Below are 27724 nucleotides of genomic sequence, written 5' to 3'. Positions count from 1 at the left end.
TTGAGGTGCTTCACAAATGGTTTATTGTAGGTCTGTTGTATCAGATTGCATTAAATTTCACAGCTGTAGATGTATCCAACCAGATTAACAAGATTTTTTCTTTTTTGTCAGTCCAGACTTCATGTGACCATCATGACAACACATGCAAACCCGTTAGGAAGTTGTCGTTATTATAATTATGGTGGCCCAGCAGATCAGCTGAACATGGACAAGACTCAAAACTGGAAAAAACTAAAAATATTTCCTGCATGGAAACACATTGAAGGATCATTCTGGTTTAATAAAACTTGAATCTTATTTTTAATGTTTTTGGCCATTGTTTCTATTAGTTATGATAACATTGTACTCACCAGTAATTGCTGGAATCTTGGAACAAGGTGACATCACTATGACAAAGTCCAATAATCCGCCAGTTTAGTCGGAATATCATAAGCACTTTATTTCAAGGAAAAACTAAAAAAAAAACTACAGTAAGTGAGATATGTCAAAGTGAAAGTGATTCTGTGAAGTGTGATGGATGTTTACAACAGACAATACCATTCACCTTTCTTCTCTCCTTCTAAATAAATATGATCATAGTGGGGGTTTAAACATCTGCTTGTGTTTCTTGCCTTCGTCTGACTTCTTCTTAGCAATGTTGCAGCATTCTGAGATCTCAGCAATCAACTTGGTGAATAGAAACAATGGCCAAACCAATGAAAAGCTCCAACTTGTAATAAAGTGGATTTTCCCTTTAATACAGCCAAAAGTCAAAGGCACCTACAACAACCCTGATATGCTGAAAACAAGTTTGAAAAGAACATATATAAAAACGATAAGTGACTTTCTTCTGTTTCTCTTTTCTTCTATTTCTCTTCAGTTGGGTCTTTTCCACATTGCTCTCAACACATGTTGATAATAACACAGTTACATCCTAGAATAGATGTAAACAGTCATTAATAGAATTTGATATCTGCAGCATTCAGCGTTAAAGGCCTGCAGTGCAAACATGACCATCGTTTTCCAACCCAGCTGCTTTTCAGCAGAATCCAACTCGCTGTCGGACCTCTCTGAGCACAGGTGCGGCCAGTTCTCGGGCCCTTTGGGTCCCCTGGGCTAGCACTCCCTCCAGGTGAGCCCGGTCCGACCTCAGCCTCTCGATCTCCTCTCTGATGGGCGTTAGCCTCTGGATCACAGCCTCTGCTACCAGCTTCTTATATGCTCCCGTGTCCAACCCTCTGGCCTGGGACACCGCCTCCTCTACACTGATCATCGCCATGGCGGCATGGATCGTCACCAGGTTGGATACACCTGGCCGTGTCTCCGGGTCGAAGGTGACCTCAGAGGTGAAGTCGGTGACGGCGCGGCGGACCTTGAGGGCGATGTCATCGGGAGAGTCTGTGATGGTAATCGTCGCCATCGTTTGGGGGTCAGACTTGGACATTTTAGCTGAGGGGTCGCGGAGGGATTTTATCTTTCGTGTAGAGCCTGTGGAAGGAAAGCAGACAGAGAAGCTCGTTATATGATGAGAGAAAAATAATATATTCATTTCAATATGAGCATTTGAAGACTGACACATTGCAAAATTACTTGTTGCATCAAGGTACGACACACGTATCAGATCAGAGAACGTTTATTAGGAGTCAGACTAAACTCAGAGAACTCTGCTGTAAGAGAGAGAGAGAGAGTGAGGGACGAGGCTGCAATTACAAAATCTTCAAACAACAACGCTCTGCTCTTCATGCAGAGCCAGGACTAGTGTCAGAAAAATTTCCCTTTCAGGCTGTGTGCAGCTCCAGTAATCTCCACCAAAGGACTAGGCAGCTTATATGTAGCCTAGAAGGGGAAACCCAGGGCAATCACTGCTGTTGTGATAGCTTACTGAAAGCTGGGAGAGCACCGCAATAACTGAAGGTGAACTAAATGAGCGTATCAACATTTTGATCAACTCTCAGCTTTTTTTTCTTCTTGACTGGACGAGTAGAGAACACTTTAGAGAGATTTTACTGAGTAAATCAAACAGAGAATATTAAAAGAGACAGGGAGGGTTTGATTTGGTTTCAAATAGAAGGTGGTGAATGGCAACTCTGCTTTGCCAAGACAAGACAAGAGATGAGGATAGGATCCACCGGGCTGAGCCAAATGCTGTTGACCTCGTTGGCTGCTTACACACACACACACGCAAAGACACACACATGCAAAGCCCCGTCCCTGAAGTCATATCAAGGGCATCCCCCAAATCTATTATCACTCTATTATTCTGATACAAGAGGAAGAAAATATTTCTTTAATCAAAGCTGCATTGCACACATGACTGACTCCGTCTTATGCTTTTATGATACTGATAATCAAGAAGAATGAAACTAGGAGGTTGGTGGGATCTCTGAACATGTTGACCATGTGTGTGTAAACTGTGAGTAATCTTGGAAAGCATAGAGTAATCATTTTGAAATAAAATAGTCTCAGCAGTGCTTTATTGCATGTTAATTCTTTGTTGAATGGTCCATTATTTTCCTGAATGTCCCCTCAGTGTGTGATATGTGGGGGGGGGGGGGGTCACTCGGTCTTTTGTTTTTTAATTGAACCTTTATTTACTGATGTAAGTCTCAATGACGTCGGAGCCTTCTTTTGCGAGGGAGATCTGGCCGACATGGCGGCATAAAAAGCTGCAGTCAAAACATTACAAAATCAGTCAAACAGAAAACAATACTATATACTAACAGACAATAATCATCAAAAGGCCAAAAAGAGCTACGAGCAGAGAAAACTACAAACGGTTGGAGCAGAAAACATGAAGACTTTCTTTCCTACTTTGTCCAAGAGATGACAGAGTGACAGACAGCAAGTATGCATCCCGTCATCTGAGGTAACTATTGTCAAATTATCTGTGAAATGATTTTGTAAAAATAGGAAAGATGTTTATCCAGAATTTTATTAAAATTAACCCAAAATCATGCTTTGAAAAAAACAAACAGCTATTGACTTTGTTTGCTTTATTTTTCTTGTTGCAGTTTTTTGCTGGACAACCATTAATGATGTGATCTCATCATTGGGAACAACTAGAAGCAGGGTTTGATAGTAGAAATGATTTCAGTAACGTGAGAAATCACTGGTGTCATTCATTCCAAATTTAAACACAACAGCTTCTTTCTAAAGCTGCCGTTTTGTTCAACAATTTCATTTAGGAAAATAATAGTTCAGTGGGACAGGCAGAGATGATTTTATACACGCACAAAAGCAAATACTCAGTGACAATGCAACATAGCAACAAGATGTGATGTAATCTGCACTGCAAAAACACTTCAAATCAAATCATTTGGTTTTTTTTATTTGTTTTTTTGTTTTTTTTTTTTAAATCAGTGAAGTAAGCAAATGTAATCCTGTTTCCAATGCAATTATTATGTTTCTGGTATTTTTTGAGAATCATGTTACGTTTTCTTTGATCGTAGCATAGCAACAGTAACAGCATTTCTAAAAAATTCTGGAAAAAGTTGATTTCTATAAAACTGGTTGGAATATTCTTACTGTACCTGCAGATCTTTTCACTTGTCTTAAGAAAAAAAAAAGTTTTTGGGACTCAGAAACGGAAATGACAATTAGACTGATGAAGATTTGTTTGTCACTTTTTCTCAATTGGAAAAAACAAAACTAACAAATCGTAGCTGAAATGTTACAAGTTTATATTCGTACATGGTAATTATATGAGTATTAATTCTACCTTCAGTGTAAGAGAGGTGCAAACATTGGTGGAAAGTAACTAAGTACATTTACTTAAGTACATTTTTGAGGTACTTGCACTTTACTTGAGTATTTCCATTTCGTGTTACTTTATACTTCCACTCAGCTACATTTCAGAGGGAAATATTGTACTTTCTACTCCTCTACATTTATTTGACAGCTTTAGTCACTTTTCAGATGAAGATTTGACATAATGGATAATACAACAAGCTGTTAAAATCCAACACACTGTTAAAGATGAAACCAGTGGTTTCCAACCTTTTTGACTTTTGACGTCTTACAAAAAGCAGTGTGTAGTCGGGGTCACATTTCACATGTCTATGAGTTGTTAACAGATCCACCAAATAGTGATTTTTTCCTCTAAACTTCTCACATGCTTTCATTTCAATAAATGTTCAAATGATCAAATATTTCACCGAAAATCAAAGATTGGAGAAAAATTCCAAAAACTGAAAACAGATTTGTGTATCAGAACTTTGTTTTTTCTTCTTTCCTCTCCCACTAATCATCTCACAACCCCTCAGATTTATCTGGTGACCCTTAAGAGGGGCCCGACCCCTAGGTTGGGAACCACTGGACTAAACTAGCTAACTGTATATAAAGTAGTTGAAACTAGCTCCACCTCCAGCAGCTACAACAGTAACATGCTGCCCTAACACTGACGCCTCACTATTAGTAATCTAATGATGTCATATATAATAATATATCAGTCAAAGGGACCAAACCACCACTTTTACTGCAATACTTGAACTACATCAAGCTGATAATACTTATGTACTTTTACTTAAGAAGAATTTACATGTTGGACTTTTACTTGTAATGGAATATTTCTACATTGCTGTATTGGTACTTTTACTTAAGTAAAGGATCTGGTCAAAGGATGATATCTCAAACAGATGTTGACACTAAAAGAATTTCATCAGTGTGCATTTCAATAGTGAGTTTAATGTCCCATGATGTACTTAATGTTGTTTCAGAGGTTTTTCCACTCTGACAAGAACAAATGAATTGTATAAAACTAAAAATGGAAAACAGACGTTATTTGACTTGTTTAGCCTATATCTGTTGTTCTGTTGTAATGTATGTGTGTGCAGTCATGCTTGTACGTGTGTTCTTACTCATTAGAGCGCAAGGTTCAGGGAACAGGTCTCCGTAGCGGTTGTTGAAGATGCGAGCGAGATCCTGAGCCAGCTCCAAATGCTGGACCTGATCCTCTCCCACGGGGACGTGTGTGGACCTGAGTGACAATCCAGAACTCAACGTGAGCTTCCTATACAACTGCACACAGTAATAGCAGAGGAGCTCAAATACACAGCAAGATGTTAGAACAAATTGGAGACACTTGAAGTCACTGCTGGAGCCGTCTTCAGCGCTGGTTTATCAACTTTGTAACCGTCACTCGGGAGGAAGCAATCCATTCATTTCCTCCTTAATAAAATCCGGAGAGCATTAGAGATGCGATTTTCTCTGCTGTGCTTCCCTTATTCACAGGAAATTAGCTTTTGGCTTTTTGATGGTTCAAGTGGAAACAGCGCGGCTGCAGAGATATCTTCTAAATTTGTTTAGAAATATAAGTATTCATTTTCACAGCGGAAAAAACTAAAGTTACAATAATTCAACCAACTGATGTAATCATTAACAAAACATAGTGATGCAGCACCAGCAGACTTTCACTGAACGAAGATGTGATACTAAGACTTAAATGTCAGAAACATGATAAAAAAGCTTTTACTTTCCTTTGAATATACTAAGGAGTGTTAAAGGGCTGATTCACACAACTTATAGAAAATCATACAGTCTTTCTAAGTAGTATACCTGTCTACAAGATAACTCTGGTTTTATCTTCCCAGCTTTTGAATTATCAGTTTTCTAGTTTGGGTGAAACTGGCCTTGAAACTTGGCCCTAACAATAGTCACACAATTGGCATTTACTGTATAAAATAGCACTTTTGCTCTTTGAAAGTTAAGGTTTTATTTTAATAGAATTATATTCATTTTTTATGATGTTAGTGGAGGCGATCTTTGCTCTCAGATGAGATGGTTTATCTCCACTAAAAAACACGTGAATACATTAGATTACATTACATTACATTAGATTATAAATATTAAAAGGGTGCATTATTCTTTTATCAACCCAGACTACACTGGAATATAGTGTCTGTATGTAACAATAAAATATGGCTGCAAACCATCCTCTCTAAGGATGCATTGACTCTATTTTTCTCAGCTATGCCACACATATAAATGATCGGAAAAACATTTTAATGAGTTCCGGTTGAAAACCGAGGAACCCGTCCTTTAGGATTTAGTGATAAGACTTTAAAATGCAGTAAAACAACAAAGTACGATATGACTTTAAAAGGCAATAGCCAAGAACGAGAACATAGCAACAAACACACACCCACACACACACACACGCACGCACAAAACATCCTACTTGCATGGAGTTCTCACTTGTAGAGGAGAATGTCGGCAGCCTGGAGGACTGGATAAGTGTAGAGACCAACGCTGCCTTCGTTTTTTTGTTTGCTCTTCATCTGGAGGAGAAGATGGAGGGAATGAAGGGTGGAAGAAAAGGGGGAGGAAGAAAAAACGGAGAACGAGCGAAAATAAAAGAGGACGGTGTGAAAGACTGACTTCAAGTGAACTTTTTTCTTTCACCCACAAAGAGCCATTTTCACTTTTACGACTCATCGATTCTCAGACAAACGGGGCACGGATGAGTTCACATTTTCTACCATGTTTGAGATCAACTCAACTGTTGGGTAAACAAAAGGTGTTTTCTATGTAGCAACAGAGACCCAGATCAGGGAACCGCTGGCTCTCTTGCCTCCTCTCAACGTGCATTAAAACTGCATGTGGCTGGGAAACTAACAGTGATCATAAGACATAAATCTGGCAGGTGGAATAGAGAAAAAATGATAGACGGTAGGGATGGTGGATAAATGCTGGAAATTCAGAGGGAGTGAAAAAAAGAAAGATCTTCATTTGCGACTGAACTGATCGCCACGTGGCGATAATTAAAGCAACATGATTCTGTACTAGTGAGGGAGTACGAGGACAGGAGGTCTAATAGACATGATAGATATATAAAATCTACAATAATCAAAAGATATATAATCTACTATAAAAGGAACCATCTTCTTTTTGTGATTGCTGGCTGCACAGAGAAACCCAAGCCTGTATTTAAAGGCGGGATTCTTGTCCCGATTTAATGATATTCAGAAATAAATACCCTTTATCTTCAGTTTGATGGTATGGTAGGTCAAAAAAAAGATCTGGCAGCAACGAGTAACTGGATATGAGGTTCGGGCTCAATTTGATTTCGCACCAGTTGACTCAAAATATTATTTGGCTGCAGTTTGTTTTCTCATGACAGTCAATTTTGGATAGAAGAATTAAATTTGTTTTTAATCTGTATGTCTTTTAAACTTCAAGTAATCTATGACTGTAGAAACAGTAAAAAGCTGTCAAATTTACAGCTAATCAGAGCAGCAAGAGTGGAGAGCTGATATATCTCCATTAATAACCTGCTTCTATATTTGTTGTTTGTGGCTGGACAGTGAAGCTTTTCAGGGTTTGTAACTGAATTATGTTGAAAAGCAGCTCACTCTGTCATACCACCAACCTCCAAGAACAGATGAGGACATTTTAAAACCCTTTTTAAAATGTCCCAAATTATTTAACTGTATTAAACTTTTAATTTGTTAGATGTTGAATAATGAACAATTCTTCTTGTCTTTTAACAGTATATTAAATAATATTGAATGGATCTATTAGGAATAACTGTCTATTATCTTTTTATTGATTATTTCTTCAGTATCCATTTATAAAGTAATTTGAATTATTCCACGTTTATTGTGGTTAAAGTAAAAATGCTCTGGTAGTTTATTAACAAATCATAAGGATTTCATGCTGTGTATATATCTGTAGTTAATGTATGTTAATAGATTACAACAGGTTCAAAAGGCATCACTGCACTGTAATGAACCCATTGAAATGGTTAATAGGAGCTCGTAAAAATAAGACAATTTGACAACTATAACACAGAATTTTTAAAATAATGTTGAATCGATTTATGAATTAACTTTATGTCAGTTTGAACTTGTGATGCTGCACTGCAGCAATAGGGTCAGGATTATACACACAGATAATAACAAGTTATCATAAAATCAATCAAAAATGTCACACATGATTATAAATCATAAATATTCCCCAAACAACATTTTAATTGTTGGTAGTTTCAAAAAGGCCACTGTATAGAAATTTGCATCGTATGCATCTGTATGTGCCTTTTGCCTTTTTAACGGTGGAAGAATACAATTTTGTTTTGTTGAAATTCCAACCTTCCACTGCGGCAGGTGTCGGAGGCGAGGCATGCTGGTCAGACAGCCGAGGATCCAGGAGAGCTCGGCGTGCTCGGACACCTGCAGGTGAAGGACAGAGAGAGACAGCACACACACCACAGGACAATGTCAACTCTTTTATCTATTTAAGGGGGAAAAAACACCTGTTGTAACCGGTTGTATTCAGCTCACACACATACAGTATATCAACATCACATCCCTGCGATTCATCTTTTCCATCTGGCACAGAATGATTCAGTTCAGTCACACAGACATAGGCTTCTAGACATACATAAGTTGGCTGTAAAGATAATGTGAATTCTTTATGTCCTGTAGATATAATAACTTGGTTTCAGTGTGTTACATATGTCGGTGTAGTCCTGCTATAATATACAAAAAACATCTATAAAGCGGTAGTATAAATCTACTTACACATGCATTCTATCTGTGTTTGTGCATCATACTGTCTTAAGTTCAATTATAAAGAAATGCTTGCAACTACAGAGAAGCACTCTTGAGATAAAAAGAGGAAATAAATTAAGCAGACAGATTAAACAAACAGATGAATGGAGGAGAGCTCTGCTATGGGACAGCAATGATGCAGGAGGGCAACTCCCTAGCGCCTCCATGTGGCAGAGAAGTGTACTGACGCCTACTCTTCTCTCAACCTGACCTTCACTCCTGCACCAGGTCACACCTGTGCTCCACCAATGAAGATAAGACTAAGATAGACACATTTCTGCTATGAACCGAGTTGATTCAATCTTTTTCTTCGCCATTTGTTTTATATGTTCTTTCATTTTGTACATCTCAAAAAGAGAATAAGCCATAAGAATGAAGATTTGTTTTCCATAGACTACTTGTTAACTATGAATGCAAACAGAGCGAGAACATTTACAGTGGAAAAGTAGGAAATATGGTTTATCAAAAAAAAAAAACATTTCTTCTACATATTAATTTGAGTGGAACAATCCTGGATTCAAATCAGCTGTGGTCACTTTGGACCTTATTAATGTAAGTGGCTGATGTTGATTATTTAGGGGAGATCAAATGTTCCAATAATCTAATAATCATTATTAAACTAAAACTCTATTGACCCCAGACATCGAGTTCAGACATCAATAAAACATTTCTTTTTTTTATTATTATTATTATTATTTTGCCAGTTAGCCTCACAAGATCAGGTTCTCTTTTTCAAGAGTCTCAGCCGTAAAATTACAGTAGATCACAGTGTATGTGCACATATGAATGTGTGTATGCAGCAGTAAACAGTTCTCTCAGAAGCATAGAAATCAAAGCTTCACTTTACTTTTAACACACTGTATTTTTATTGTTGTTGTTTAGTGCATTTGCCCTTTAAGTTTGAGTTTAGTTGTGCTCTAGTTATTGGTGATAGGTCTATCAGTCATCATCAAGCTTAAATTAAATTTAAAACCTGAACTGTTTTGCATGTGCTAAAATAAATGAATATTAATAGCAGTGTAATGGAGTGATCCGGTGCATCTGGTAGTGCAATTAATTCCAACCTATCCTCTTTCACAGAGTCCTGAATGTGAAAATTGCTCGTGTGTTTGTGTGTGTGTGTGTGTGTGTGTGTGCGCGTGTTTGTGTGGTCCAGATATTCCTCATGTTGTCGAGACATAAATCTATTTGCACAGTCATGTTGTGGGGACTTGCCTCCCTTATGGGGACAAAGAGCAAATCCCCTTAATGTAAATTATTAATTTTGGGGTGAAGACTTGGTTTAAAGTTAAGGTTAGTCTAAGGTTATGTTAAGGTTAGGGTTAGGCATGTGGTGGTTATGGTTAACGTTAGGATAAATCTCCAGGAAATGAATGTAAGTCAATGTAATGTCCTCTGAAGTGATGGAAACATGACTCTGTGTGTGTGTGTGTGTGTGTGTGTGTGTGTGTGTGTGTGTGTGTGTGTGTGTGTGTGAGTGAGTGCGTGTGTATGGGGGATGCAGGAAATATTCTTCTGCTTCAGCAAATTAAAGTTTATAGACATTGGCTATATTGGCATCCTCTCTCTCACTTGTTGCTTGAAAAGCATTCTGGGGAGCGTGACGTCAACGCCAGACAGCGGGGACATAAACCAGGATTTCAGGCTAACATGTAGGGGGACGGTATTCATTACACACTGCAGACAAACAAGAGATGGGACAGATGTTGATGACAGCACAGAAGAGGATGGATATGGTTTTGAAGTGCAATAAAATTCTGATATTTAAAGTCTTGAGGGAGAACAAGGCCTCCATTCATGCTGCATGGCAAGAATGCACCGCCAAGACAGATATGCTAATGTCATGGATCATATGGGCATTACACTGATAGTGAATTATACAGCCGTGGCAACAGCTCCTTCAGATTATAAAGAGGGGATTTTGGAGAACAGCTAACAGTTGGCTTTTTAGAATAAACATACTTTTCTCCACAATACTTTCAGAAACCCCAGGGGGGTTTGTGGATCTGCTGATTCATTAACTTCATTCTGATACCACGGACTCCGGCCCGTCACCAGTTCTGTTCTTTTTTCAATGAAGTCAAGTATTTTCTTTGGGCAGCCTTCGTATTTTTACATGTGGAGCAGGCGTGTTTAGGAGGGTCACCTCGCTGCCAAGTTATGTGGCATGAAGCTAAACGGGAATAAAAATAGGACTGTGTGTTTTTGTGTGTGTGTGTGTGTGTGTGTATGTGTGTGTGGCAAGAGGGTGGAAGAGAAATACAGATGGACTGAACTTCACTATCTCAAACACTCTTTCTTTTGCACACATTTCAAATTCTTAACTTGTGAGGAAGAAAACACACACACATTCACACACATACACACACACACACACACACACACACACAGAGTATGGAGAAGATTTTCGTTTCCTAGGATGGCGACAGAATCTTCAGTGAAGACCCGCCCTACTTTGCCTCTGATTGGCTAGTACTTGCTGCCTTCATTGGTTAGGTTGGTTAGGCTTGGGCATGAGGAGTGAGATGGTTAGGGTAAGAGTATCAGGGTCAGAGCCAATCAGAGGCAGAGTAGGGGCGGGTCTTTGAAGAACATTCCGTCGCTATCCTAGGAAACGAAAACTCACCAGTATCAAGGGAGAACATAACAGCTGTGCTGATTTCCCTCTTTGTCGTCACTGTGAATTTAAACCTGAAATCTGGAATCTGTTGAAGTGCTGCAATTGTTAAATCTGTCATTTTCCTTCTTGATTCCTTCATGTGGCCCGAGCAGGACGTATTAGTGGTTTATGGTTGTGTGTCTTTCCGTCGTCTCTGTGAAAGAGTGTGTGTATGTAGGGGAGATAAGAATCAAGAGCGATCAAATAAGCATTTGGGGCTGGCCAGCATGTCAGCAGGTAAACATTACAGAGTCGACAGAAGTAAAATAAACTGTCAAAGACGGCTGACTGTCTCGATGACAAACTTGGAAAGAGACTAGAGGCTGTCTTTAAACTAGAAATACGCCTCGCGGTTGTATGTCTCCGCCAACCAGTGAAGTTGGAGTTTACATCCATGTCTGTCCAGACCCATATAATATTTGTATTGAAGACTTTGAAGGAATATAATAAAAGGTTTTGAGGAGTATTTTCTGGCATAATGGAAAATATCACTATATTGACATGTATGATTCCAGTGAATAATTTCCAGTGAGAAACATGCTGTCTTCACTTAGAGACTATTTGGATATAAAATGTCATCACTTCATAATTTTATCTTATTAGACATTTGTGTGAAACTTCACGTCATAATTAGCATATGAATTCTTGACTCGTGACCAAAAACATATTTGTGAGGTCACAGTGACCTTTGACCTCTGACCACCAAAATCTAATCAGTTCATCCTTCAGCCCAAGTGGACGTTTGTGCCAAATTTGAAGAAATTCCCTCAAGGCGTTCCTGAGATATCACGTTCATGAGAATAGGACGGATAGACAACAGGGAAAACATAATGCCTCCAGCCACGGCTGTCACCAGCACAGAGGCATAAAAAGGACACACACGTCATAAGCACACACTGACATACTCTCACACTTGTGCGCTGCAGCACTGATTTTGTCTGAAGTTCTAGTAGTTTACCACAGTACTTGTGTGAAAGCTGTCAGGCAGAACGGCTTCATATGTGACCCAGCTGAATAGTACTTTTCTGGTACGTTGAGTAGATACTTAGGACTAGATCTGACATCATAGTGCTGCATTCCAGGGTCTATGATCCTCCTGAGAAAAATTAATAGCCCTAGAAGTAATCATTTGGAGTAGAACCCTTACCATTTTTAAGAAGAATTATCTGACACAATGTCAACATGGTGGCTATACAACATTACTTTTGTCAACAAAACAAATCTGGTGTCTTCCTACAATCTTGAAGGACACCAGATTTCCAGCAACATGATCTTAAAGATATCATAGCACGTGCATAGTAATGATAAAACATTTACATTCAAAATATTCATTAAATAAAATAGTGCTGAAACAATTCATTGATTAATGTCAGGAAATTAATCTGCAACTGTTTTGAGAATTGATTCATTGTTTCAGTCGTTTTATATCACTTTAAATTTAAGATCTGTTGGTTGGACAAAACATGGTCAGCGTCACAGACTTCAACATTTGAAGACATTTCCTTGGGCATATGGAAATTATACAAGGCATTTCATTATTTTTGTGACCTTTTGTAGACAAAACAATTAAGTCATTAATTGTGTATATACTCAGCAGATTAACTTATAATGAAAAAAATCATTGGTTGCAGCCCTAAAATAATAATAGGTAAATGTATAGATATCTTATGTGCCCATATTATGATAATTAGTTCCTTGATGTTGCCATTTTAGCACTAGGCCTGCTGGTTAGATCTGAATTCCAACTTTCCATCATCCATCTATCCCTCCTCTCCAGCTGACCTGAGACTGTTGGAAGAGTATCGCCCTCTCTGGGTCGATGCCGCAAGCCAGCAGGCTGGCTGCCATGTCCACAATGTTGCTCCTGAGCTGGGCTGGGTCCTGAGGCTGTGTTATGGAGTGCAGGTCTACAATGCTGTAAAGCACTGATGGGTACTGGTTCTGCAGGGACACCCAGTTCTCAAGAGCACCCAAGTAGTTGCCCAGGTGGGGCACCCCTGTTGGCTGGATCCCAGAGAATACACGCCCACCTCCTGGAGGCTCCTAAAGAAGAAGAAGAGGAATGCACTTAGGGTAGCTTTTATTTCACACAACAAAAATCCAGCATAGAAACTGACAGACTAATATACTGTCAGTCTCAGAAGAGAAGAGAAGAGAAGAGAAGAGAAGAGAAGAGAAGAGAAGAGAAGAGAAGAGAAGAGAAGAGAAGAGAAGAGAAGGGCAGTATCAGTATGAGAGAGAGGCGAAAAGGTGAGAAAGTCACAACTAGAAAGAAGCCTGCAGAGACTAAAGTGTCAGCCTTAAACTATTGGCAGGTTGGACGCCAACAGCGGTCATGCTTGTATTACCAAGATGCTAACTCCATGGCTAGCACTTCTGTTCTCTCCCAAACACATCCAGCACAAAGAATGCATCACCTCGCTGGCCAACGATAACACTTAACATCTGTCCAACCAACTTCAAGGCCGCTGTTACCACAATGGGGAAGGACGCTGGAGGTGGAGGGGGAGGCAGAACCACAGGAATATATCAGATGTACCATACAACATGCAGCCCACCATATCACCAACATTAAAACAAGGGCCGTATTTTATAAAACTGGAGCTGGGACAACAGCGGGCCCTCCTTTAAAGGAAAAGACAGAGATCACTCGTTTTGTTTGTATCCCTGGGCAAACACAGTGTTTCTGTTTCTGCAGAGCCTGGCCGGGAATGACCACCTCATTTCTTCTGGCACCGGCCTGCTCCACTGAACCTTGGCTTTCAATTGGGCCTGCTGGAAGAGTCTTAACCACTGCCTGTGGCAGCGAGCACCACATGATACAATTAGAGGGCAAGCAGAGCAGCACCTGTCATGAGACATGAAACCGCGCTGTTACCCAAAATCGGGGCTTCTTCACCAGTGCCGTAACATAGTAGATTAGCTTTGGCAGAGCAGAGAAACACAAAGACACAGGCTGGAGCTTTGTGTTTTTGTTGGGAAGTGAGAATGACACAGTGTTTGGCGCCTGGGTGACACACATTCATCCACCTACCATGGAGACCAATGTTCAAATGCCGGCTGAGGTGCACAGCTGTGGTTTGGCTGGACGCTCCAACTCACAGGTGAGAAGGTGGTGAGGGATTACATTATATGTGGAATATGTGGTAGAGCTAACATGAACTTCCACTTGCACTAAGATTAGGATAACTCATGAGCGCTACAACCTCCTGGGTAACAAGGCCAAAACCACCAGGTGCTTTTGTAAATACTAAGAACTTGTTAAGGCAGAAAATAGCACTGCATTTAAAAATGCAAGGGCCAGCGTTGTTTTTGCTGGAAGACCTGGTTTTTTTGGGGGGGGCAGAGCCTTCTGCACTTAGACTTTCACTGTGCCAATACACTGGTCTTACTGAGATGAATGAGGAACCTGCATCCTTTGTGTTTGGGTTTGAACAGGCCCTACAAGTTAGTACTGAATAAATTGGGAAGATAAAAAAAAAGGGATGGGGTTCAACAAGTTTAAAAACTAGTTCACAATGGAGTGTTACACTTTAAGAAGGCTCAGGTTTTCTGCATTGCCTATATTCTAGAAAATGTCTGTGATGCCTTAAATCAAAAGAACAAGCAGACAAAATAATGGGATAAAATTTGGTCAATTTGGTTTATTGAAACTTGTTTTAGAAAGTAATTTATGCAAGACCCAACAAAGAAGACATGCGGTGTATATCAAAGGGCAAAAACTTAATGTTAGTATCATAAGTAAACATTATATTCATCAACTACTATTACTATTGAAACTTTTGTTCAGTTTTCTGATTCGACAAACTATCCAAATTTATATGTCAAGGTTGATACTGTAATAACCTTACAATCACTTTCAAACAAAATGACGCACAATTATGAGATTAGGTTTGTTTCAGCTCAATGGGAGATGTGTTGATGGGTTGTAAACAGCAGCACTGGACATTTCAACAGAAAAGCTCATTTTTAAAACTTTTACCTCCACAAAACCCTCAGGATCTCTGTGTTATCACCTGAAATCTGACTGGCGATCATATGTTCCCCGGCTGCACTCTTCAAGGTTATCATAACTAATCATTAAAACCCCAAGCTTTCAGAGGATATCCTCTTCGGTCGCTGCTGAGAAGTCAGTTATCTCGACAGCTTGCTGAGCTACATCACATTCAATCTGACTGAGGGACAGGCTCGGCACAGCCCCTGAGATCAGGTAACAGCTGCTCTGTTACCAGCTTGGCCCAGAGCCTCTCTAACTCACAGCCCTGAGGGATCGAATAACAACTGCTCTGAGACCAGCACTGTCCACAAAGCCTCTGTCTACTGGCCTGAGGGAGCGGGTTGCTACCCAGCAAGAGAGAGGCAGGAAGGAACTGGGTGCTTATGTCATTACCGACGGGGTAATTGCACTGGAGTGCCATTGATGCTGAGAGCCTCTTAAGAGGTGTCAGGATTGATTTGGGTGCGGACGGGGCCCAGAGTCTGGCTCATGTGTGTTCTCACCTCGAGCTGACACGCCAAACGCATGTTCCCCCTCTGCTCCAGCCCCCAAGGGAAGCCATTAGCCATGCAGACATGGTAATGGTGTCATTTGAGCCAATCGAGTGTCAAATGTGAGTCAACGCCACAGCTAACCAGCCACTGGGCAATCAGCGGCTATCACGCATCACGCTACTTCGCCAGACACCTCTGTGTTACTTTTGGTCAAGGGAAAGTGTCTTTAAACATGTGCCTCTATAGTCGTTGGAAGAGAAAGTAGGTTACACAAAGATGTAAATCAAGTACTGCATGATGACAGAAGAGACAGCAAATGTTGTAAAGCAATTAATGTTTGTAATGAATACGGCGCTGCAGAGCCAACAGTTATAAAATATTATCATCTCACATACCTTTGCAATGGACTACATTAAGTTGTGCGACTAAATTCATTTCAACATTTAAATACTCGTAGAGTATTTGATTTCATATTATGGAGTTCTGTGGCTTGTTAAAAATTACTAGTAAGATAAATCAAATGTACTTCACAGGGTTCAAATAACTGAAAAATGTGGCTGTAAATACATGCAAAAAGGAACTCTGAAAATCAAGGGAAATTTTATTTTACTTGTGCTTTTTATTTAATTAAAACCGTCTTCCTTTCTTTTGTTTCTTTCTGTCTGTGCTGTGCAGCACTTTGGATCAACTATGTTGTGTTTGAAGTGCTACATTACATAAATAAAGTTGAGATGAGTAATTCAAAGTGAATGACAGAGCAGGGAGCTGTTGACACACTGCTCTCTGTGGGTTGAAATCATATCTATGGTTGAAATATCCAAAGCATGTTGTGCTTTTGGCCACACCCCTGTCAGTGATGTCACAGCGGGTGTTTTGCCTTTGACAGCCGATGATGAACACCTGCTGTGACATCACAGATTAGGGTGTGGCCAAAGGTGCTACATACTTGAACATTTCAGTCGAGTGCAGAAGAAGTTTTCTGTCCTGTGACTCAATGTTGAATAGAACTTAAACACAGTAATAAGACTGATCTACAGCCACACTAGCAGCACTAGCAGTGGTGCTTTGAGCTAAATATTAATGTCAGCACGCTAACGTGCTAACACCGACAATGAGAATATGCTGACGTTTAGCGAGTATTATGTTTAACATGTTCATCATCTTATTTTAGTGTGTTAGCATGCTATCGTTTGCTAATTAGCACTAAAAAGAAAGTAAAGCTGTGGCCAATGGGAATGTTTTGCAGGTATTTGGTCATAAACCAAAGTATTATTCAAATTAAAAATGTTGATCTGATGATTGCGCCAAATAAAAACTTCACCAGTTATTACAGCTCATCCTGAAGGGAACATGAATGTCTGCGACGAATTTCACGGCAGTCCATTCAATGACTGTCAAAACATTTCACTAAAAGCCAAAAATGTCAAACTCACTGTGATCATCAAAGTCAAGAAGATTCATCCACTGGGGACCGTTAATGTCAGTACAAAATTTCATGGTATTCCATCCTCTAGTTGTTGAGATATTAAGTAGCGGACAACAAAAGAACAGTCATAGACCCACAACACTTTTTTTTTTTTTTTTTTTACTAAAACACTGATTAGAAGCAGACATGATTGCCTAACAGGAACACTAACCTCAATATAAACAAATAGACTAATCGCTTCTAGTCCAATTACAGTTGCATAAAAGAATAAAGCAATGAATAACAACATCATCTACCCTATTATCTCCTAACTTGCCTTTCTTTAACTTTTTGTCTCACAGTCGTTTGGAAGCCTGTTGATGACACGTAGCAGACGCAGAAAACGCTGGTTGCTCTCTCCTCATATTTTACACTGACAGGAACGGCGCTGTCGTACTACATTGTTGCTAAGGTGACGAAAGCTTTCTTCATCCACGTCTGCCATATGCTGAATGCATTATGCACCGTGTGTGTGACATTAACGCCAACAGCTCGAAGGTTACATACACTTAAAGGCCATGTTTTCACACTTGCAGTACTTTTCCGGGAATATGTGTTCATTTGTCTGTGTGTGTATACGTGTGTGGTAATATCCGTAGGGATAGAGGTCGTGTGCAAACACAGACATACGTCCACACGTGTCGTAGTCTTTTCCTACATCAACAAGCGGTGAAGCTGTGAAGGTGTCTGTCCATCAGACTTTGACAGCTCACATTAAGGATCAACACTGTTGGAAAGAAAAAAGAGGACAACCCATCAAAACAACAATATCATGACCAGATCCTGCTGCAACTATAAAATGGAAAACAATGGTCAACTGGAGCTGATTCACTTCATTTGAGGACAGAAAGACAGTCCTCTCTTGGAATGAACACCGGCTTTCCCAGAATTCCAGAGGAGATCCATTTCCAGGATTTCATGGAAACAACATTTCCCTTTTCTCTCCAATGTCTTCCAGAGCTCTGGAACAACTGCATGGTGGGATACGGATGACAAATGTTGGATTTATCAGTGAGAGCAAGTCACAACCAAATGACATCCTTGCGGAGGAATGTGTAAAGATGACAGATAGTCCTAGAGCCAGATGCATAAAACCCTGCGTAGATTCAAGACTGTAAGCACACAGGCAGAAATATGCACACACACACACACATTCTTTTCATCAGATTTTTAAAGCTGTGCATCCTCATGCTTTCAACTACCACAGTTCATCTGGACACTAAGATTTTATTAATCTTGTACATGAAATTAAATCACACTACACATTTAATCATGTTTTCTGTACGGCCAAAACATACGACTCGCTGTGCTCACACTGAACAGTTAAATCAAATATGGATGGCTGAGAGGAAGCAGACAAGCTGTTGTCTGTTTATAGCGGATCAAATCGAATCATGGAACTGTTAAAACTGCAACACAGCTGACCAAAAAAGGCGAATGGCAGAAATTCAGCCCAATCATAAAATTAGTCTGAGACAACCAGCTTGGGGTTGGATTGAAAAAGAACGATAAAAAGTGTAATTTCACTGAAAAGCACTGGCAAGGTCTTCCAAAAGTGTCAGCACAGCTGTTACCCACCACTGCAACTACCTGTAGCACCCATAGTGTCATTAATACATCACACACACACCTGTAAACTATCATCTGCGGTGATATTATACTCGAGCAGCATCATCAAAATACTGTACCGAGCAAAAGTTTGGACACACTTTCTCATTCAAGAAAAGGAGAAGGTGTGTCCAAAAAGAGTTTATGAGTGCTCAACAATAAAAGTTTAAATGGTAACAAACATATAAACACAGGGGAAAAAAATACACAACATTTCAATAAATCATGTTAAATCAAAGAGATATAATTATCCCAAAACGGCCCTGAGAAAAAGGTTTATAATGTGCCAAGCATCAGTTAAATAGCCGGTGTGTAACTGCAACAAAAATGTGCACAGTAACAGACTAACAACCTAAAACTTCTATTAAATTCCCTGATCTCATTTTTCCATTTCCACTCTACTTTACTTTTACGCTCAGCTCAACCTTGTGAACCTTGTGAACGCCTGGTATGTATATGCATAAGGTGCACACATTCGCACAGTATGTTCTTTAATAAATACCAGTTTATGTGTGGAGATGGCATATGGATGGTTTTGTGCATATGGCCCCTGAACTGAATCTCACAGTCTGCTGGGGAAAACGCTGCTTTATTTCAATAGTTGGGGTCATTTCTACAAATGGCTGCATTCAAGTTGTTGCTCAAGCATGCTGTGAGAGGAGAAAGCATTAACAATAGGCCAAATATCGGCCACTCTCATTATTGAGCAGTTGTAGTTTCCAGCATGTGCGGGCCTACATCCTCGCAATAGTCGATGTTATTAATCACAGCCATGATTTTGGTTGAGCTAGGATTTGCAAAACTGTGCATTCCTCTTCTCAGATCTGCTCTGGGCTGTTTTTCAGGCTCATACATCATATCAGAGCCTGGGAGCCCTGGAGTGGCCCACTGACATCTCTCTCACCGAGGGGCTGATGAGCGAGTCCGACGGTCACCGCCGTTTTACCGCGCCAATTTCAACACGTTTCAAAACCACCTCTGGGATCGCCGCCGCTCGCCCCGCTGTGAGTTACCATCAGTTCATTGTGAGCCGTGAAGGAGCTCCAGATCTTACAAAGACTGCACCGAGATGGGCCCTTCTGATGGAGGATTTACCTCTCGTTGCCAGCCGGCCCTCCCGCTGTGTGTCCGACATACAAGATCCAGTGTTCCTCTTCTGTCCCGGGTGCCCCAGGCACCTCATTAACACCGGCATCATGCTGAAATGCACCTTGACACACCTTCCCCCCGCTCCTCTGTATCTTCACTTCATCTCTGTCTTCCTCTCACTTTGGGACCTGTTAACGCAGGCGACCAACAGAGCTGCACTTCAGTAAGGTATCGAACAGGAAATGGGCTTTACTGTATTAACCCCCCCCCCCCCCCCCTTCTCCCTAAAGCATATGTGTGTGTTCAGCCAATTTGGGAACACACCACAGCTTGAAACAAAGTGCATACGACCACAGAGAAAACACGCAGACACGTCAATATAATAAAGCACACACAGGCAAGAAAACTGAGCAATGGAGTGGTGGATAAAGCAGAAAAAAAAGAGAAAAGAAAGTGATGGAGGAGGCAACTTAGTAGAAAAATAAATAAGAATAAAAGAGTGACTAAGCTGAGTCAAAACTTGGACAGTTTTTTCTTTTTTTCCTCCCAGAGAGGGTGTTAGAGGGGGAGTAAAGGGGAAGGCCCAAAAGGAGCGTTTGATTAAATCTGCGGTTGACGTGTGGGACAGGTGAGATTGATGAGGTTCCTCTGAGCTTCACACTGTGCAGAGAGCGGGGGTACAGGAACAGAACGCTGCAGTGTGGCGGGCCAGGGCTCGGGGCCCGCTCGCGCCGTGGGGTCCCCAGGCTGATTAATGGGACTGGAGGCCCTTCAAAAACAGCACTCCCCGCAGACAGGGCCCAACGGTGCTCCAAAAATAACCAGGCAGGGGAGGCAGCCCCGGCCCGCGGCCCTAACAGGCTGCAGCTTCTGAAGGATCCAGACTTCAAGACAGCCTGGGGGGAGATAACCACGAGGAGCAGTGCCTACTCAAGACAGGAAACTGTAATCTGGCTCATTAGAAACTCAACGTTTAATGACTTTTCTAGTTTATGTGAAGTGACAAACGACACAACATACAACTGATATTGGACCAACTATAGTATTATATGACCTGCTGGTGTAATTATACACAACAAGTGACAGGCACAGTGTGCAAGACGTTCGACCCAAAGTACAAACGTTACGCAATGTGAAACTACTAAAAGTGATTTAGTAACTAGTTCTCTGACTTCGGTCAGGACTGTATAATCCAGGATGTCCAGTTTGAGCCATAGATCCATTTAGTTTGAAGAATTTCCAGATGCCAAAACACAAAACACACTGCACACTGGTGATACTATGAGACAGGATTTTACACCAGAAATAATTTATTCTCTATTAGAGCTGCAACGATTAGTCGACGAACTGATTAGTCCATCAACAGCAAATTAATCGCCAACTATTTAGATAATCAATTAATGGTTTTGAGTCATTCTTTAAAAACAATGTCCAAATTATTTAGTCTTATATGATAGAAAACTAAATATCTTTGGGTTGTGGACTGGAGAGAGGACTTCACCTTGACCTTTGTTTGACCTTTTTCACCCTTTGCGGACATTTTATCTACTGAACAATTAATCAAGCAAATAATCATCAGATTAACTAAAGAATCATTGGTTGCAGCCCTGTTCTCCTTTGCAATGTTCACAATTTAAACAACAGGATTACAACGTACACGTTGATAAGTGAAGTGCAAGAAATGTGAGCTTGTGTGTCATTGATTCCAATAACGTTGCCTTAAATTGAACCAGGTTCAACTTTTTCACAGACAATCAAGCCTTTTTTTGTCCAACTTCTCTTTGTTGGCACTCGCACTGTGTCAACAAAGTGGTTTCATAAACGTCTGGCCGAGAACTCGAATGTTTGCTGGATAGTTGAAAATAATTTCCAAACACTCGTCCCTTGATAGTGACTGACTAACATCTAAAATCAGCAAGTCACAAACCAGGCCTGATAAACACTAGTATTAATCGCAGCAGTTTTATTAACTTCCTCGCAAAGGTCTAAGAAGATAATAACCAGTATGACGGAGTTAAACTGTACTGGAAGTGCAGGCTTGTTGAAAACCAACATAGCTTTTCTACAATATGTCCATGATCACATGTAGAGCAGCTGGGTGCAGCTGGGAAAAGCCAAGACTAGCCTAATTTATATGTTACTCTTTTTTCGCCGTTAGATAAACACATTCATGCCGGATCAACTTGTTTCCACGCAGCGGGTCCCTCCACACCGTTTCAAATAGTTTCATTAAACCACTTCCTTTTTCTTTCTAATGTTGACAATGGAGATGTTTAATTTTATTTCTCACGCAGGAAACAAATGAGTGACAGGAGAGCTAATAATATCCCGAAAAAAAACATAAAAGTCACAACACAGCAAAAAATAACCGGCACACACTTCATAAATTTATCAATATGTAATTATGGTGACATTAAAGGAAAACCTCCACCAGCAGCAGCAGCAGCAGCAGAGTCCGGTTATTTCCTCCTGCACAGGCGGCGTCTGTTGCTGAGTGCAGCTCAAAGGCATGATACCAGATACTTGCTACGTTTTAATTAAAAGTGTCAGATGCTCAGCGAAAGATGCTGGATCAGGCACCGAGTAAAACTAGTATGATTCCCCAGACACGGCTGTACGCGCACGGCTACAAACCGATTCTGTAATTCGACAACTCGATATGAATTTTTTTTTTTAAAAAAGGAATATGTTGACATATGGTATAGTTTTAAGAAATGGATAATGAGCAAAGCGCCTGAGTGAAGGCCCGAGCTGGAGGACGGCTACAACGGAGCAAATAACGCAGAGGGGACTGCTGAGAATTAGCGGGCTTTTCTGACAGTTGAAAATAAATAGGGCAGTTAATGAACATCCTCAAAGGGGAGGCCATGTTTCCTCGCTCTCGCCGGAATCTCCCATGTGGTGCGGGAGCCGCTCTAATGGTTTTAGCTGACACCCGAGTAAGCGAATTCGGAGCAGAGGAGAACAGAGAGGCAAATTAGAAGTCACTTCCTCTTTCCTGGAGCCCGGGGCTGACATGACTGATATCAGCCAATAACAGGACCACAGGCAAGGGACGGCTGGACGTGTTTTCACTGTATTTACAGCTGACGTGAGGCTTGAGTGTGGCTGAAGGGTTATAGAAGGTGCACACATATCAAGTCTAACCAAATACTGACGACTGACTTCACTATTTAGGTCAGATTAATTAAAGTGATTAGATAATGAGATAGTCAATTAATCAGATGGTAACAGAAGAAGTTAACAATTATCATTCTGAAAAATCATCATTTCCTCGTTATAGTTTCTTGAATGCTAACTGTTCTTTATTTAGCTGCTTGTTTTGTCATCATTTAAATGGCAAAGAGAATGAATATGGCTTCAATTTAAGATTATTTTCATTATCAGTTAATCTGCCTATTACTTTCTCAAATAATTGGTCGGTCGATAAAATGTTAGAAAATAGTGAAATCTGCCAAACGCAATTTCCTAAACCCCAAGATTATGTCATCAGACTGCTTGTTTTATTCAACTAATGATCCAAAACTAAAAGATTTTCAATTTACACAAAGTATAATATCATATTTAAAGAAAAGCCGATAATCCTCACAACTGAGAAGCTGGATCTACTGACTGTTTGGGATTTTTGCTTGATAAATGACTTCAAACTATCACTCAAGACAATTAAGAGAGCAAATGATTAGACAGCTAATCATTTGCTCTCTAATGGGGAAAGAATCAATTTAATTAAAGAAACAAAGTTAAAAACATTACTGAAACTCTTAGAAGGATCAAGAAACAACTACTTTTGTTAGACTTTAAAATTCAATTCAACATGTAAAACATTAAGTTAAAAAAAGGTTGAGTTTAGACTCCATCGTTTAAGACGTGTTTAGACAGAGCACCGACTGTTAGCTAGACGACTCTGATGCTCTTCAGGCTGAATGGGAGCAAATCTCGGCAGCTGCTGGTGAGCATGAAATCAGAAGAGTGGAGGCAGATTAATGCCCAGTGTTGTTCAGGTGTCCGTATACTTTTGACCATGTAATGTATCATGTAATCTGCTCGGAAAACAAGCTTAGTGTCACTTCGTCAGGGAAGCAAAAAATAGCAGCACGCACTGCAGAGGAGGAACTCTGCTCGTGTTACTTTTTCTCTTCCTCTCAAATGCAGGTTGCAGGTTATTTCACTGATATTTGTTAGTATGAACACAACTATCACTACAAATTTATACTACGAGAGACAAGATTTAAAAAAAAAAAAAAAAAAAGAAAAGCAAACCACAGCTGTCTCACAAACATTTCTATCAAAATTCACAAGATCACACTTCATCTCTGTATCAGTCTGTTAAGGTTCAGTGACTTTTTAAATACACATTTTCCAGTGCATAAAAGTGTCTTGTTTGACGCACATCACACCTCGGGGCATTGTGAGCACGCTGGTGTTTGCGCTCAGCCGTCCACATTTGGAGAAAATTAAAACAAATGAAAACCAACACTTCATTTCTGATGTTATTGCTGGTAATGAAGCACTGCTGTGATGCTTTTTGAGTCCCCCCCCCCCCCGTTTCCAGCCCTTCCTCCCCTCTCGTCGCACACCTCTGCGGCCTCTCCAGAGACTTCGACTTAACAAAATACAGACGGGACGGCGGTGAACGCGCATACTGTATTACAGCTCATACATCAACCGGCAACAGGGCTTTGGGCAGATGGGTGAGGGTTTTTAACTGCACCGTAATGCAAGAACAGCTCAATAATTAGCATCTCTGTTGTACTGAAATGCACTGGTTATTCTTACGCGTGTCAGGGGACTCGTTGTTTGGCTTAACACCCCATTTGCTTCTCCAAGGCAGCCGTGCAATGATAGGAAACCCTAAGCTGAGTTATAGTCGGCGCGTTTCTTGAATCAACTGAAGTAAAAAAGGTACACTCAAGGAGCGCTACTGAGGATGTAGTGTCACATGCCAGACTTGGAAATGAAACTGAACCGAATAAACTCAAGATAGACAAGAAAAAAAAAAACCTTTTAGTCACATACTGTACATGAAAGCTGCTACAGTTAAAGACAACAATTCGGGATAAAGAACATGCTCAAAATATCCAAACAGTGTCATTTAAACTCCTGCAGGAACCATAAAGCCAAAGAAAAATCCTACATATCATATAATAAGAATATTATTTTGGGTCTTTGTGAATCCTCAACTAGCCAAAGTCAGATATAATCAATATATTACAGAAAATCCAGATTTTGTGATGACATGTTGTGATTTGGTTTTATGTTGAACCACATTTTTCTTCAGCTGGCCTTCTTTACTTCAACTTCAGTTTGTGATTTCCGCCGTTTCCCAGAATGCCTTTCCCCCAGGGACTGAGGGTGTAACCATGTTTCCTTTCATCTGAACTCCAGAAAAAAAAAAGCTGTCACTCTTTGATTCTGAGCAACTGACACCAAAGCTGATATTCACTGTAGGGCTGCAACTAATGATTATTTTCATTATTCATTCATCTGTTGATTATTTTCTCGTTTAATCAATTAGTTGTTTGGTCCATAAAATGTCAGAAAATGATGAAACATGCTGAACACTGTTTCCCAAGGTCACGTCTCGTTTTGTCCACAACAGTCCACAAGATATTCAGTTCACTATAATAAGGACTAAAACATTTAAGAGGCTGAAATCATTGAATCTGGACAGTTTTCTCTTAAAAAAAGACTCAAAACAATTAATTGATTCAAAATAGTTGTTGATTAATTTAATAGTTAGCAACTGATCAATTAACTGACTAATCATTTTATGTCTCTGAAACATTTTCTCTGGTCAAACTAAATGCAATTACTGAAAATAACATCTGGCCTCAACTGTGAAAGCATTTTCATTTTCTGTTTACATTTTTTGATACTATTTTAAATAAGTAAAATTTGAGGACCAAAATCTCCTTGTACACAATTCCTTATGTTACAAATAAAATACATTGTTTTTATTGCATATGTGCTGAACAGCTGCTGAACTTTGTCCCCTGCTTAAGAGGAACTGTTGATGATTCAGCTCCTGCTGGTTGACTCCTCAGAATGCCTGTAACTACATCACGTCATGATAATGTGATGCTGGGGCCAAATCTGACTAATGTTTGAGACTGACCGACCACTGATGATTAGTTTATCAGACAGTGACATTACATATTCATTCTAATTGATCTGACCAAAGAACCTGACTGTTCTTATGTGTCAGATCACTGAGAATTCTCCTTAAAACAGTCCAAGCAGTAACGTAAACATGTAAAACATACTCAGCACAGTTATTTACAGAAGCAGTAATGAGCAGAACAAATGTCCAGCCTGCTATAAACTGGTGACACAGTGCTGATTGTGAAGCCGGGCAGTACAGAGAACAGATGAAGGACTAGGACTGCGTACTGCATCCAATGGACACTGCCATTAAAGTCAAATACCAGCACATCATGGTGTCAAGTCTTCTTACAGACAGAGATGTGCCTTTATATTATGGCGTAAATACTATAAATACTATGTGTGTACATGTAACACTGGTAGAAAAAGAGGAGGAAGACTGCTCTTTCAAGCCTCACTATATGTCTAGAAACCAAACTAAAGCAGCAATACTGACTAAAAGTAAGACAACTTTTAGTAATGTTTTCACTATGTGGTTAGAACAAGATCAATCTGAATAAAATGTGTCATTTTCTCAGACAAATGTTTATGACCTGTAGGCCAGCACCAGTAGGTTTCCCATTTTGGAGTGTTGGGGGGGAAACAAGCTGATATTAGTATCATAACAATCCACTGTGATTTAATAGAGGACACACACTTTAATATGAGAAGCACAAGAATAATATAATCAGTTATGTGTAGATTCTACTGACATCTGAGCTCATCTCAACTCATTAAAACACTAAAGCCATTTTATTGGGAGACATAAAAACTACTAATAAGACACCTTTAGGCTCATGATGAGGATATTGAACCCTTACTACTGTTACAACAGTAAGACAGTAAGTATTGGAAACTGTCCTGTAGTGAAAGCTAACATCAAATGCTTGTTCAAATTTGTACTCTTATTTACTTTATTCTTTTATCGGATTGTTCCTGATTTATTGTAGAGAGTATTTTGTTAAATTTGTCTTCGTCTATTAAATGAATAGATGAAGAAGGAGATTGTAAAAAAAATACATGTCACTATTCCTCAGAGTAAGGTATCGCAAAAGTATTGTTTTGGTGTCAGATACTGTACAGACAGTCAGGTATTGCATGATATAATTGAAGGACTGGTGACTGTTCTAAATAGGCTATGTTTCGCTTTTTTGGCAGTAAAGTTGTAAGTGCGATTTTCTAGAAGAATGGCTCATCTGATACTTCTATAAAGCTTTGTTGTGTGTTTACCAAGAACAGACAGACTTTAAATGCCAAATCAGAATTAAGTCGTGGTCCTTTTATCTCATAAACAGTAACCTTCAGTAATCTTAAGTGTTGTCAGTAGTGACTGGAGCTGGAACTGAACGCTAGCAAAGCATCACAGACACATGCTGTGTATATTGGGGTAATTAAAAGCTGAAATGCAGTTTAATGCTCCTTTAAACACACATAACATCTCTCCTCTGTAGTCTGCTGTCACTTCTCCTCATTAGCACCACGAATTTAAATAGAAGTGCAGCAGAATAGTATTATAGTAATATGAATTACTGCTGTCGTTTAACGCCGGATCCGGCTGTGCTGCGGAGGGAAACAGCGGGGAACACAAGAAACATTTCTCTTACCGCAGTAGCTACCTTATTTTCCGTACAGGCTCCACACAGAGATCTTTTAGGAGAATTAATCTTCTGAATGAACCTGAAGACATGTCTCAAGTTTGTCCGCACGGGAAGCGCCATCTTGGCGTTGTGACTTCACACTACGGTG

The 27724-nt window shown here is 40.0% G+C and overlaps 1 protein-coding gene across 2 annotated transcripts; it reads right to left on the bottom strand.

Annotated features, from left to right (window-relative positions):
* wars2 (tryptophanyl tRNA synthetase 2, mitochondrial) lies at positions 1 to 27724 on the bottom strand. 2 transcript variants are annotated; one of them, XM_044366580.1, is made up of 6 exons: positions 27583 to 27724; positions 12967 to 13227; positions 8064 to 8144; positions 6172 to 6254; positions 4836 to 4954; positions 1 to 1467 (listed from the first exon to the last, which is right to left on the bottom strand). In XM_044366580.1, exons 1-6 carry the CDS (start codon positions 27694 to 27696, stop codon positions 1019 to 1021), a joined length of 1107 nt encoding a protein of 368 aa, XP_044222515.1. In that variant the 5' UTR covers positions 27697 to 27724; the 3' UTR covers positions 1 to 1018. The 2 variants fall into 2 exon arrangements, with proteins under 2 accessions (XP_044222515.1, XP_044222516.1); XM_044366581.1 differs by having other exon boundaries at positions 27595 to 27724.

The sequence above is a fragment of the Thunnus albacares genome, chromosome 11 (genome assembly GCF_914725855.1).
Source record: "Thunnus albacares chromosome 11, fThuAlb1.1, whole genome shotgun sequence".
NCBI classification, from domain to species: domain Eukaryota; kingdom Metazoa; phylum Chordata; class Actinopteri; order Scombriformes; family Scombridae; genus Thunnus; species Thunnus albacares.
The sequence above is the reverse complement of the archived record's forward strand: the minus strand, read 5'-3'. Positions and strand labels throughout refer to the sequence as shown.

Excerpts from the sequence above, each read along its gene's own strand:
- wars2 (XM_044366580.1), bottom strand. The coding sequence starts at position 27,696 with ATGGCGCTTCCCGTGCGGACAAACTTGAGACATGTCTTCAGGTTCATT. Across the intron at positions 13,228-27,582 it reads AAAATAAGGTAGCTACTGCG|GAGCCTCCAGGAGGTGGGCG; the intron begins GTAAGAGAAATG and ends CTTCTTCTTTAG. Across the intron at positions 8,145-12,966 it reads TACTCTTCCAACAGTCTCAG|GTGTCCGAGCACGCCGAGCT; the intron begins GTCAGCTGGAGA and ends CTTCACCTGCAG.